Source organism: Saccostrea echinata, unplaced genomic scaffold (genome assembly GCF_033153115.1).
Source record: "Saccostrea echinata isolate AGI-Se365-2 ecotype Australia unplaced genomic scaffold, CSIRO_AGI_Sech_v1 ptg000009l, whole genome shotgun sequence".
In the NCBI taxonomy this organism is placed as follows: domain Eukaryota; kingdom Metazoa; phylum Mollusca; class Bivalvia; order Ostreida; family Ostreidae; genus Saccostrea; species Saccostrea echinata.
In genome coordinates, this window is record NW_026889758.1 from 9,276,663 (window position 1) to 9,289,856 (window position 13,194).

At 32.0% G+C, this 13,194-nt stretch overlaps 1 protein-coding gene across 1 annotated transcript in view; it reads right to left on the reverse strand.

Moving 5' to 3' along the window:
* Positions 1 to 6,750: 6,750 nt before the first annotated feature.
* LOC133181542 (scavenger receptor cysteine-rich type 1 protein M130-like) overlaps positions 6,751 to 13,194 on the reverse strand; it is a 29,586-nt gene continuing 23,142 nt past the window's right edge. Inside the window, exons 5-11 of the mRNA XM_061316027.1 lie at positions 11,137 to 11,315; positions 10,902 to 11,043; positions 10,605 to 10,786; positions 10,242 to 10,392; positions 8,869 to 9,047; positions 7,035 to 7,176; positions 6,751 to 6,934 (exon numbers count right to left, since the gene is read on the reverse strand). Of these exons, the coding sequence (XP_061172011.1) occupies positions 6,766 to 6,934; positions 7,035 to 7,176; positions 8,869 to 9,047; positions 10,242 to 10,392; positions 10,605 to 10,786; positions 10,902 to 11,043; positions 11,137 to 11,315 (1,144 nt within the window). The 3' untranslated portion in view covers positions 6,751 to 6,765. The remainder of the gene's footprint in view (positions 6,935 to 7,034; positions 7,177 to 8,868; positions 9,048 to 10,241; positions 10,393 to 10,604; positions 10,787 to 10,901; positions 11,044 to 11,136; positions 11,316 to 13,194) is intronic.

Here is a 13,194-nt window from a genome sequence, read left to right on the forward strand (position 1 = left end):
TCCGATTGCTAGACTCTTAAAACCTTTTATTTATCTGATCTAATTAAAATTCGATCTTTCCACATCCCCGACATTTGATCAGGATAATACCTGAACACACACCTGGAGCATGAAAGATAGAATTTTAAGTTTTTCAAAAATTGCAACCTTCCGTAATTACTTACAATAATGATATATATGTCTCTAAATACTACAAAATTTGTATCACATGTTATGCTCTTTTAACATGTATAAAAACGTATACATATGTATGTATGCATCTGTTCTGTCTTCATCATGTCATTTTTTAAAATCTTATACTATGTTCTGTCCTTTACTATCTGGACGTTCAACTTTTTTGATTGGCTATTTGTAATGAATTATATCTCTTTTGTGCGACAGACTGCCGTCAATTACGTCACTGTTCGACACAAACAAGTATTCGCCAAGCTTCAACGTTTGCTATTGTAAAGGACTATTTGTAATGGATGCTTTCTCCTCCTTGGCACCTGATCCCACCTATAGTGTTTCCATAAGTCCTTGTTTTTTTTTTTTTTTTTGCCCTTTCCACAATTTGTATTGTTTGAAGGATTTGTGAGATCAACCACTGTTCGTTAATTTCACCTCTTTAGCTCACTGAGCCGAAGACTCAAGGGAGCTTTTCTTATCACATTTTGTCTTGCGTACGTCTTTCTGTTTGTATATTTTCGACTTCTCAAGAATCCCTGTGCCAATTTAAATCAAACTTACAATAAAGCATTTCTAGTAATGGGAATATAAGTTTGTTCAAGGGAAGCACACGCCTTGAGGGGAAATAATTACGAATCAGTGAAAACCTAATGGCATCTTTAAAAATATTCTTCTCAAGAACCACTGGGCCAGAAAATATGAAACATATATGAAAGCATCCTAAGGTAGGGTAGATTCAAGTTTGTTCAAATCATGTCCCTATAGCTAGGGGTAGGGTGGGGCCACAATATGCAATCAAAGTTTTACATGAGAATGTACAGGAAAAAAATCTTGAAAATCTTTTGAAGAACCACGGGGCTAGAAGATCTAGAGTTGAAACTTTAATAAAAACTCTTTTTCACAAATATAGCAAATACATTATTGGTCATATTGACATGGAAACATTTTCAGGTGGTGTAGATTCAAGTTTGTTCAAAGCATGATCCCCAGAGTAGGGTGGGCCAGAATAGAAAAAGTTTTAGATAGAAATCTTTGAAATCTTTTTTCTCAAGAAGCACGGGGCCAGAAGAATTGAAACTCAGATGAAAGCCCCATTACATACTATGGATTCAAGTTTGTTCAAATCATGATCCCCATGGATGGGGCCACAATAGGAGAAAAAACTGTACGTAGGGATATATAGGAAAAAAATCTGTAAAATTCTTCTCAAAAACAGCAAAGGCATTTTTAGTCATATTGATATAGAAAAATTCTCAAGTAGTGTTGATTCATATTTGTTCAAACATAACCTCCCAAGAATGGGATGGGGGCACAATTAGGCAATCAAAGTATATCGTAGGATTGTATAGGAAAAATCTTCAACATTTCCTACTCAAAAACTACTGGGCCAGAAGAGTTGAAACTTGAACAAAGTTTAATTATGTTATGTAGATTCAAGTTTGTTCAAATAATTACCTATTACCTCAAGGGTAAGGTAAGGCCACAGTAGTTTAATAAAATTTATGTAAGAATATAGAGAAGAAATCATTTTTCTCAAGCACAGGGAAGGCAGGATAGTGATATATATATATATATATATATATATATATATATATATATATATATATATATATATATATATATATATATATATAAAGACCAAAGTGACTCGGATGAGCTTTGTGGTCCATGGACCTATTCTTCACTTTTTCATTTCTCATTCCATTTTCCTTTTAATGAAGAAATGTTTGAAAAAACGAGCCAAAGAGAGAGAGAGAGAGAGAGAGAGAGAGAGAGAAAGAGAGAATGAGAGAGAGAAAAAAAGAGAGAGATATTGTAAATAGTGTATTGTATATATTGAATGTTCTTTTCTGCTGCCATCCTAAAGAGGCTGTCGGGATGGCTTTTTTTTTTATTGTTACAGATAATTGGCGTCTTTTTAAAATGTGATCTTATAGTGTGATGTACTGATATTTCTCTTAGATTTTATAGTATATAATATATTATATAATGCTTATTTCAATCATATTGTAGGTGTTTAAAAATAATAGTGTATTTCATACAGGTACACATTCATTCATGTAAGATGAGTTTGATGTGGCCTTTAATATTGGATATAAGTACTTGCCTTACAAATGTATTTTACCATCTTAGCCAAAGTGTAACATACCTTACTCAATCAGTGTTAATTTTCCTGAGAACGAAATTTTTAAGGTTCCAAATTTGAACCATTTTTCTAACTTATTTACATCGTCAAAGATCTTACTTTACATTATATACATGTTCATGTTCAACAAAATTTTCTTATAGATTTTATCCTTCAGTGAAATCTAAAAAAAGGAGACTTTTCGTAGGCCAACGTACATTAGTGAAATTTAAGAAATAATGACTTTTCTTAGTCTAACGTTTTCTTACATCTAAATTAACTGTTATCAAGACAGTGATTCACCCTAAGTAAAAACCCGAATACACCGTGATAACCTGTGAGATATGTCTTTATGGCTGTATAACTATACATTTGAAAAGAGGAATAAGGATATTTTTAAAATGAAAACTGAAATTTGACAATATAAAAAAATTGCAACAATAAAACAGAGTCAAGGAGTATAATTTTGATTTTCTTTTTAAAAAAAATAATAAAGGCAAGAATAACTAGATGAGACAGAAATTATAGGCAATTTAAAGAATTTAATCAATGAAGAAAAATTTGACAAAAGGCCCAGTGTAAAGCTGAATAATGACCCTCGTAGAAAATGACAGGGAGTGTCATTTTTTGACGTCAAAAAATGACCATCCGGTCTTACAAAAATGTAATTTTTTGTAGAAAAAAAAAACACTAGGGGTCAATTTTATACATGTGCAATCTTTTACATATTGATCCCCTTTGAATTATGAACCCCTCCCAACAGTTATACAAAGTTTAAAAGAGGTGATTGATGACAAGGTTTGGTTCTCAACGTTTAATTTTCTTGCATTTTCCTGACGAGCACTGGAAAAACAAGCAATTAAAATGTAATATAACAGCATTAAAGGTGTCCAGATCTATTATGCCATTTTCGATATTTTACATGAAAAAGAAACAAATGGCAAACTAACAAAAACTTTGATAAACTTGACTTCAACTTTTCAATGGTCAACATCCCTTATTATGTAGCAATAAACCATTATCGCCTGCATATAGAACTTTTCTACCAAATGGATCGATATGCGAGAGCATGTTCTTTTTACGAACTATTTCTAAAACGAGGCAAACTACTGACAAATAAGTTGATAATACAAGGATATCAACAGTCTCGTTTTGTCAAAACATTTTGCAATTTTATGGTCAATACAATGACCTTGTTACCATATACATGTACAATCTATCGTTGAGTCGAATGTTGACAGACGTTTTTTCATTAAAATAGTTAAGCCAATTATCTTTACATTGAATTGTCTACGGATTTTTCCGTTTGCCCGATTATGACAAGGAGCAACAGCGGGTGTGACCGGTTGACAGGGAATGCTTAACCTCCATATCACATGATCCCTCCTCTAATGCTTTTTAAAGGTCCGTGTTTGCTCTTCTCCATTGTAATGTTCCAATGGACTTTTGAGCTTGATTACTGGTTATTATCTTAATATTTCACCTATTGAGTATTCAGCACACAAGAAAAATTGCACAATAGGTACGTTACAGTGGCTATTGGTTAAAACTGTTATCTTAATCTTTCTTTTTTCATCCCTTTCATATTTGGATACTTTATTAATTATAGACGCTTATTGCCAACTAACAACTAAACTACTGACTAACGGGATGACTTCCGAATCGGCAAGTTCATATATATATATGTATGTAGTAAAATTCTGCTTTCGCCTGCATATGGTGTGTAAGTCTTCAAACATATTCGGTTTGCATGCTCTGTATCCGATCAACTTTTCAGCAGTCTCAAACAAAGTAAGCATATCGAAAATTCCTAGAATCTTCATAAACAATGTTTCAAAAATCCATGAAGGCCATAACTTTTATAGATACGGAATGTTATACAATAGTATGGGGTGATAGAAGACCAGAAAAAATATATAATTGTTTTTTTTAAATTTATTTATTTACCTTGTCATTGATCATTTACGATAATGGTAATCTAGCAATAAGACTTTATGATAAATGTGATAACTTCAATTTTTCTGTTGTCAACTTCCCTTACTTCTGTTGCAATGTACCCTTATCACCTGCATATGTTTTATGTTTCCCAGTTTATTCGATATACAAGAGCATGCTCTACGTAGGAACAATGTCTAAAAGAAGGCAAGTTATTGACAAACAAGTTAATAAATTAAGGATATCAACAGTCTCGTTTGCAAGTTCTATGGTCGATACGGTGACCTTGTCAGAAAGTACAATCTTTCATTATGTCGAATGCTCACTGATTTTTCATACCAATTGTTAGACGATTCATTATTTAAACACTGAATTGTCTACGGATTTTTCGGTTTGCCTTGCCATGAAAAGGAGCATACGTACGGCGCCTGTGACCTGTCGACAGGGGATGTTTACTCATCCATGACACCTGATCCCACCTCTGATGTATTGGAGATCCAATTTTGCTCTGCTCCCGATTTGTATTGTTTGAATGGACTTCTGAGCTTGAATACTGTTCGTTATCTTCATATTTCATATAAATGATCTATCATTCTTGATAATGATAGAGAACATGCAGAAAATCAAAGATGATAGATGTGTAAAGCACATGAATTAATCACTTTACGGATGAGAAATGGATATCTGCATGGAGAAGTTTTATTTATTGACTCCAATCCTTTACGATTTCAGGGGTTTCATACAACTTTTACTTGCAGTGTAGGTTAAAATTGTTCGCATCTCCACCATTAATTTGTTTGCTATATACAATGGATAGTTAATTAATTGGTTTTTTTCTTGGTTTTAATTAAAATGTACCAAAAGTATCTAAAACATCGCACAAATCTTCTTATTCAAAAATGTAAGATACTTTTGTGTCCGAAAAATATAAGTATGTACACTACTTTTAAATCACTGACTTAAAAAAAATACATGCATGTACTCAAATGCAACTTGATCAACTGATTCAGTTAGATAGACATTATAAACAATTCTCTCTCTCTCTCTCTGGAATACATTTATTTATATGATACATTTGTCAAATCAAAATGAAAGCATTTCCACATATTGAATTCGGTTAATGTTGTCATTTTATTTTATAAGACATAATTTTATTCGAAAGATTTAATGAGGTCAAAACATCATCCCTGTATGCTAATTTTACATATACCTCAAGTGAGCATTTTGGCCTTTTTGATTTATAATTCTTAAAACTTTTAATCAAAAAGAAAAATACATGTATATCCCTAACAAAATCTACAGTGGGTCGAAATGACCCCCGGTCATTACTCTACGGGGCGCATTATTCGTCTTTACAACGCCTATGTTGACGAAATATGTTTAGGGCGACACCGTAACACACAAACAGGAAAAATAACAAACAGAATTTTTGCATGACCCGTGCAAATTATGTTCAATTCTTGAACGTATTAGGTTTCGAAAAATTACAGGTTTAGGAACCTAAAAAATCAACTTTTATGGAAAAAAAATAATTTTTGTATGGCCCAAGACGAAAATATTGCTTTACTTCTTCCTCCTTATTGTATGCGTGCGCAGAAAAGTTGAGGAAGTTACCATGGTCTTAAGTACCAAAAAATGAATGTCGGTAGACCAACAATATTCAAAAAAGATTATTAGAACATATTTCTCACCTTTGTAACCTTTGCAAGCTCCTATTGAATGTTGTTCACAAGTTTACGCTTAAGATGAAAGTTGCGTTACCTGAACATGTACGATAACAACGAAACGGTAGATACAAACTTTGTTTTTCCAGCACTTATATTGTGCAGTATTTTCTTGCTTTACAGTGCAGTTATAGTTGTCATATCTTCGCTATACTCATAATTTTCATAAATCTTTTGCTTTATGATACAGATATCTTTAAGAAACACTTGATTTTGACTCATTATGTAACTTTAAGGAAAACTGATTTTTCTTTGAAATGACACCCCCTCCCCAAAAAAATCAAAGCGAATGAGATCCCAGCCTTCTTGAATGAATAATGCAATAGCATAGCTTTCAAAGTTATAAAACGTGATCATGGATATTAATGTTTTTGAACTACAGATCAATTCGGACAGGTATCATTGTTAAGGTCAAGATCTATTGAATGAAGAGTGCCTACAGACTTTTCAAATTTGAGAAACAAATTCTTTTATCACAGGACTCAAATAATCATATTAACTGTAAGCGCTTTCTGTCTTATAATGGCTCTTCTGACAGATACAAAATGATTTTTTTTTTAGGTCAATTCGATGATTTAGACACCTGAGAAGTACAATATTCATCGAACCCAAGTGAGTATATTGATATGTAAGTATATGTAAGAATATGATTTCATCCAACTCTCTGTATTTTTTCTGTCTAGTCGCCAAAGATTCAAATACAATATGCACAATTGTTGGATAAAATTAATTCCCAAACACTCAACATGTGAAATTTATAATTATATACTAGCATATTGAGATTTTACTGGATGACACCCAGTTATAAAGAGGTTATGTACATGTTACACCAGCATCTTCATTATGACCACAGTTTTCTATTCCGTAGCCATTGTGCTCACAATCGAATATGGAAACTTCTCTACCATTGCAGTTAACATTATCCAACCATGTTGAACCCAGTCCTTGTCCAAAATAAGCGGACATGTGAGCAGTTGAGATTCTGGCACAAAAAAATTCAATAATTTAAAAGTGAGGGAAAACTCGTATACTTTTTTTAAAATATAAAACAACAGATTATTCTTTAAAAATAGATAGCCTACCCTAAATATCCAAGACTTCTGCACACCACGGTTGCATCTTCATGTCCCCAGCTATCATCACAAACAGTGCCCCACTTCCCATTTATAAACACCTCTACACGCCCCTCTTTGTTTGATGATCCATTTACGAGTCTAGTAAAATCTGTATTAAAAAACAATTATAGAGTAGCAGATATTCATTATAAATACTAGGTGTATAACATTTTTTTTAAAAAGGAACCAAATAACTATGCTAGGATAAAGAAACCCAAATGCATATGAGTATATTTATATGAAATATGACGATAAAGAACAGTAATCAAAAGCTAAAAAGGTTACTGAAACAATTTAATTTGTGATTAGAGAAAATACAATCCTCTAAGAACATCAGAGGTGGGATCGGGTGCCATGGGAATAAGAATCTCCTGGCGACCTGTCACACCCGCCGTGAGCTATTTGTCATGACCGGGAAAGCGGAAAAATCTGTAGTCAATTCAATGCTAAAATAATGGCCTTACATTTTTTTGAAAGATGTCAGTCAACATAACATCAGAGTGTATTTGCAAACAAGGTCATTTTATCGACCATAGAATTTGCCAAGCATTGACTTCAAATGAGATTGTAGGTACCCTTGTATCATCGTGTTTTTCAGTCGTCTGTTTCGTTTTAGAAATTGTTCGTTCAAAGGACATGCTTTTGCATATTGATTCAACTGTGAGACATAAACATCATCTACAGGTGCTGGTGGTTTATTGCTAGACAAATAAGATAGTTGACGATAGAGAATTTGAAGTCATTACACATCATAAAATTTAACTGTAGTTTGCATTCAGTGTTGACACTAGAATATTTGAAGTCATAACATTTTTTATAAACTTTAGTCATGAGTTTGCATTTAATGTCTTTCTCTATTAAAATATTCAAATATGAAGCAGTTTTGTCAGATTACATGGTGTCTTTTATTTCGAGTTCAGTGGGATATACCGAGTGTCAAGGTGTGGTAGAAGAAGGCGCTAAAACATTTTTGTGTGCACATTTTTCTTTATATATGATTGGCTAGTACCTATAGTGATTACATGAAATTTCTAACCATTTTTAACATATATGACTTCGAGTTGCATGTTAAACAATGAAGAAATAGTAATTTTTGTTTGTTTTGTATATTGTAAATTCAATTTACCTTAATATGCAAACATCACATTTCAATATTGGCATCATGTTTACCAATTTGCGAGTCATATCAGAGTAAGGCAGTGGTAAAGATTTTCGTGCCATATCTGAGCAATTTGAACTGTTCCTTTCAAAGTAATAGTTAATGATGTTGTCTTGTTACATAAATGCATCGAAGCTTCTTGTTTTGTACAGCGTTGATGGTTTATATAATCTTAACATTTCTTTTTACAACTACACATGTAGATCTGAAAAGTATTAATCAGTGTCTACAATAAATTGATGATTCAGTAATCATGACAAATGCATAATTCTTGTCTCCGGTCCTCTGCATGTTGGCCTTATTATTTTTAGGAAGTTTAAAATCATCTCAGTTTAATTAAAAACAGTTCGTTCTGGGCTTATATTGTATTTAGCTACACATGTGAATCTTTACTCTTGTAAAAGCATACAATTAAATATCCCTGAGTCAATGATTTAAAAAAAAATAAGTAATTATATTTCTTTGTTTTCCTTTTTTTGATTTTGCAGAATAGATAATGATTAATAAATTTTCATTAACAGAAGAAGCTTTTTCTTACACTTTATTCTGTTAAGTCAATGTAAAGAATCACGTCTTTACTTTTTCAAAAAAAAACCATGTCTACAGTAAAATATCGAATTAAACCTAATCAAATGTACATACTTCTGACGTCAGTATGACATTGCACCCCCACTTCACCATAAACACTGCAAACATCCGGACCAATAACTCCAGATGCACACTCAGCTAATGTTTGCTCGGTTCCTTTACACCGGAAATCTTTAATGAAGAGATCCCCAAATGAATTTCTGTCCTGTCTGCTGTACATCAATCCACCATGACTAATTAACAGAGAAAAGCAAATCATAAAGAAATATTTTCATGTGTACATATTAGTCAATGAGATATGGCAATTAAATTGTTCTACATTTAGATATATCGACGGCGTATTGTCAATTTACAATGGCTATTTCCATTCTTATGTCGATACGATCCTGGTGAGCTTGAGATAAAAGGTATCACAGAGTCTGACACATCTGTTTCATATTTTTCATGTGGGCAGGGGATGCTCACTCCTCCATTTCACCTGATCCCACCTCTGATGTTTGGAGGTCCGTGTTTGCTCTGCTCCTATTTTGTATTGTTTAATGGACTTTTGAGCTTGAATACTGTTCGTAATATCTCCATCTATTTCATTGCATCGTCTAAGAAGCACCCCATCAAATATATATTAAAAGCATTTAACCATATTTTTAAAAATAATTTTGTTTACAAAAAGTAACTTATTCACCTACAGTGTTCATTAAAGGATTGAGAAAGTTCTGGTATATGTAAGTCACACAATAACGCTAACATCTACATATTTACAATTATTGTTTTGAAGACTGAAGTATCTTATAACTTGTAAATCAAAAACACTTAAGAAGTATGGAATCAAAAAATTATATTTTGGTGGATCTACTGGTATTGTTAATTTTTTAACATTACAAAAATACAAGATTACGATGTTTGAATGTAATTTTAGTGACGTGGTTTTCTGTAGAACTATTAAAGCAAGAATTAATTTATATTAAAAAATTTCATTTGTTATTATCGTGAAGTGTACAAAAAAATGATTTGTCTTTTTTCGTTCATGTGTCCAGCAAGGTCAACAAGATAATTGAAAAGTCTTTGGGACAGACAAATGGAGGGTCAGAGGGGCAATTGAATGCTATAGCGCATTCCATGACCTTATAACTATTATTTTTATTTATATTATCGATAATAAGATCGATTTACATACCGTTTATAAATTTCGTATCTAGTTTATGCACCACCAGTCATTAATTGAGGATACATTTTACTTGAATAAATTTTTGACTCGACAGTTATTTTTAAAGTAGATGCATTCCTAATTGAAAGCAAGTTCTTTAATAACCCAACTTGAATTGATGACATAAACATTAACAACTTGTCATATGCTGCAGCTTTTGTGTTTTAACTATTTCAACGTAATGGATCAGCAGTATATTTTTTTTTTATAAATTATACTTTACCCGGAGTAACTGAGACTCCGGCATATAACTTTTGCTTCTCTGTCATCCCAGCTGTCTTTACACAACCCCACCCAGGTACCACGTACAAGAACACTTGGGTTTACTATAATATCATCGTTCGTGGAATTTCTGTTTGTTATTCTCAATATTTCTGAAAGTAATCAGAGCTTTTGTCAATAATTCGTCATTCTCTCTCTCTCCCTCTCTCTCTCTCTCTCTCTCTCTCTCTCTCTCTCTCTCTCTCTCTCTGAATGTGTTTGAGAGCAGAAAATATCTTTAGAGCTTAAATATAGAATGTGTTTTGCTAACAAAAAATAAATAGAATTAGGTACATTGAACAAATAGCAATTAATATTATCTCACCATTTGACGTATTGTAACAAACGACTCCAATATTTCTTCCGTCAGAATTGCATTTGCTAGATATGACTGAAGATAATAGCCGGCAGTTGAACAGTGAATCTTCATTTCCTTTGCAATTAACATCACCCAGCCATACTGTGCTATTGCTCTCACCAAAGAAGGAGGATAGAACTGGAAAACCTCTACAAAACAAATTACAGTTCTCTGTAACCATAAATAAAGTTCTCTACATGGGCCTAAAATATTATTTATATTCAAAGTGCGACTAAAGTTAAAAAATTAAACAATTAAAATTACCTCGAATACCCAGTGCTTCTACATGTAACTGTAGCATCAAGTCTGTTCCAACCTCCGTCACAAACACCACGCCATTGCCCACCTAGAAAAGTCTCAACTCTGCCTTCATTGGTTGAGCTACCATTTATAATTCTTACTGAGTCTAAAAAAACAAAACAATTGCCGCCTAAGTTAAATTCCTCTGAGTACCCCTGCATTAAATGTTTAAAAATAAAAGACTGTTATTTTAACCAACCATTTCCTGAGTGGTAACAAAGGACTCCGGCGTGTGCGTCATTAACACAGCTGCTTGATTTAACTACAGAAAAGTAACATCCCAACAAGGAAGTTTCAGTTCCGGTACAGTAAACACCCTTTAACATCCATATTTGTTTTATTCCTTCTCCAAATAATGATGATACAGCCGGAAGACCTCTACAAAAGAAGAGGTGAAGTCAAACAAGTATTCAAAAACGAACTTACTACAATTGTTTGCAATTACTGTCGTTAGGTAGATTGTTGATCTTTAACCGTTGAGGACAAAGATCGACAGGGGGTTCTTACTCCTCTACGACACCTTATCCCACTTTTAAGAGTTAAGTTATTCGTATTTGCTCTGCTTTCAATTTGTATTCTTTAATTTGACTTTGGAACATGATTAATGTTCGTTGTCTTCACATTCCATCTTCCAAACTTTAAGGAGGAATGCCATACCAAAATTTTATTTCAAAGATCTTTAAGACATCCCTGTTAAGTTATGGTTTCAGCATTGAAAGGCTGATATTAGCTCTTAATTATTCTATAAGATTTTTCCCCATTTTTTCTTAGAAAATAAAAAAAATGTTTTTTGGGTAAGTAAGATTCTTTAGAGTTAAAAATTTGCTGTTAATGAATGCATGATATGAATATCTAATTAAAAAATGTAAAGAAAAGCTAGATAGACATTTTAATTTTTTTTTTTACTAAAAAATTATTTATGAAAGTAAAACACATTATTTGTGAATATTTTCAAAAAATATGGAAAATATATTCAAAAAACAAGTCACAGCTACAAAGAATATTTTTGACAATAATATTTTTAAAAGAAATTGAAAGAAAATTGCGGAATTTTAGAGAAATTAATTTTTAAATTTTGGCCAATTCCGATCAAAATTAAACTGATGTCAACCATAATTTTATAATAATTGGAAATAGATGAATTTTACACAAGAATACTAGTTTGTTTAAATGTAATATAGGTTAAGCAGTAATTGAACTTGACAATCAAATAGATTTCTTTGTGGTAAATACGTTAAGAAGGCAATAGATTATTTTTATTTATTTTGTGTTAATTTTGATCGGGATCAGTTTAATTTTAATCGGGATTGGTCCAAATATTAAAATAATTATTTTCAATAAAATTTTGCAATTTCGTTTCAATTTCTTTTTGAAATATGATTAATTAACATGTTCTCCCTAGTTGTGATTAGTTTTATGAAAATTTTATCCATAGGTTTAAAAAAATTCACAAATAATCTGTTTTATTTTCATTAAAAGAAAATATTAAAAAAAATTAAAATGTCTATCCAGCCTTTCTTTACATATTTTATTAGACAATCATACTATGCATTTATTAACAGCAAATTTTGAACCACAATCCATCTTATTTGCTAATAAAACATTTTTTTTATTTTCTCTGAAAAAATGCAAAAAAAAAAAATAATAATAATAATAATAATAATAAAAATAAAATAATAAAGAGCTAATATAGATCTTACAATGCTGAAACAATAGTTTAAAAGGGGTATCTAAAAGGTCTACTAAATAAAATTATGGTGTGGCATTCCTCCTTTAGATGCAATTCTGAAGCTCCTATTGAATCTGAAGCAAGAGGCACATAAGCCACATCACTACCCTGAGCAAGTGCTACCCTGCTGTTCTCCATCAGCCGATGTAAAATTTGATCACACATTGTGGCCCAAATCTTCTCCCAGCAGTTATGAATTAAACAATTTTGAATCTAAACTACCCGAGAATGCTTACTTATAAATATGACTCATCATGACCTTGTTTTTGAGTAAAAGATTTAAATAAAAAATCCTATATCTTATCATATAAAACTTTGATCGCCCATTGTGACCCCACACTACCCTTGGGGTCATGATTTGAACAAAATTGAACCTACACTACTTGAAGATGCTTCCATTAAAATTTGACATAATTGCTTTGCTGTCCTTGAGGAGATAGTTTTAATGGATTCTGTCTTATATTCCTATGTAAAAATTTGATCACTCATTGTGGACTAGCCCCTCTTCAGAAGGTCATAATTTGAACA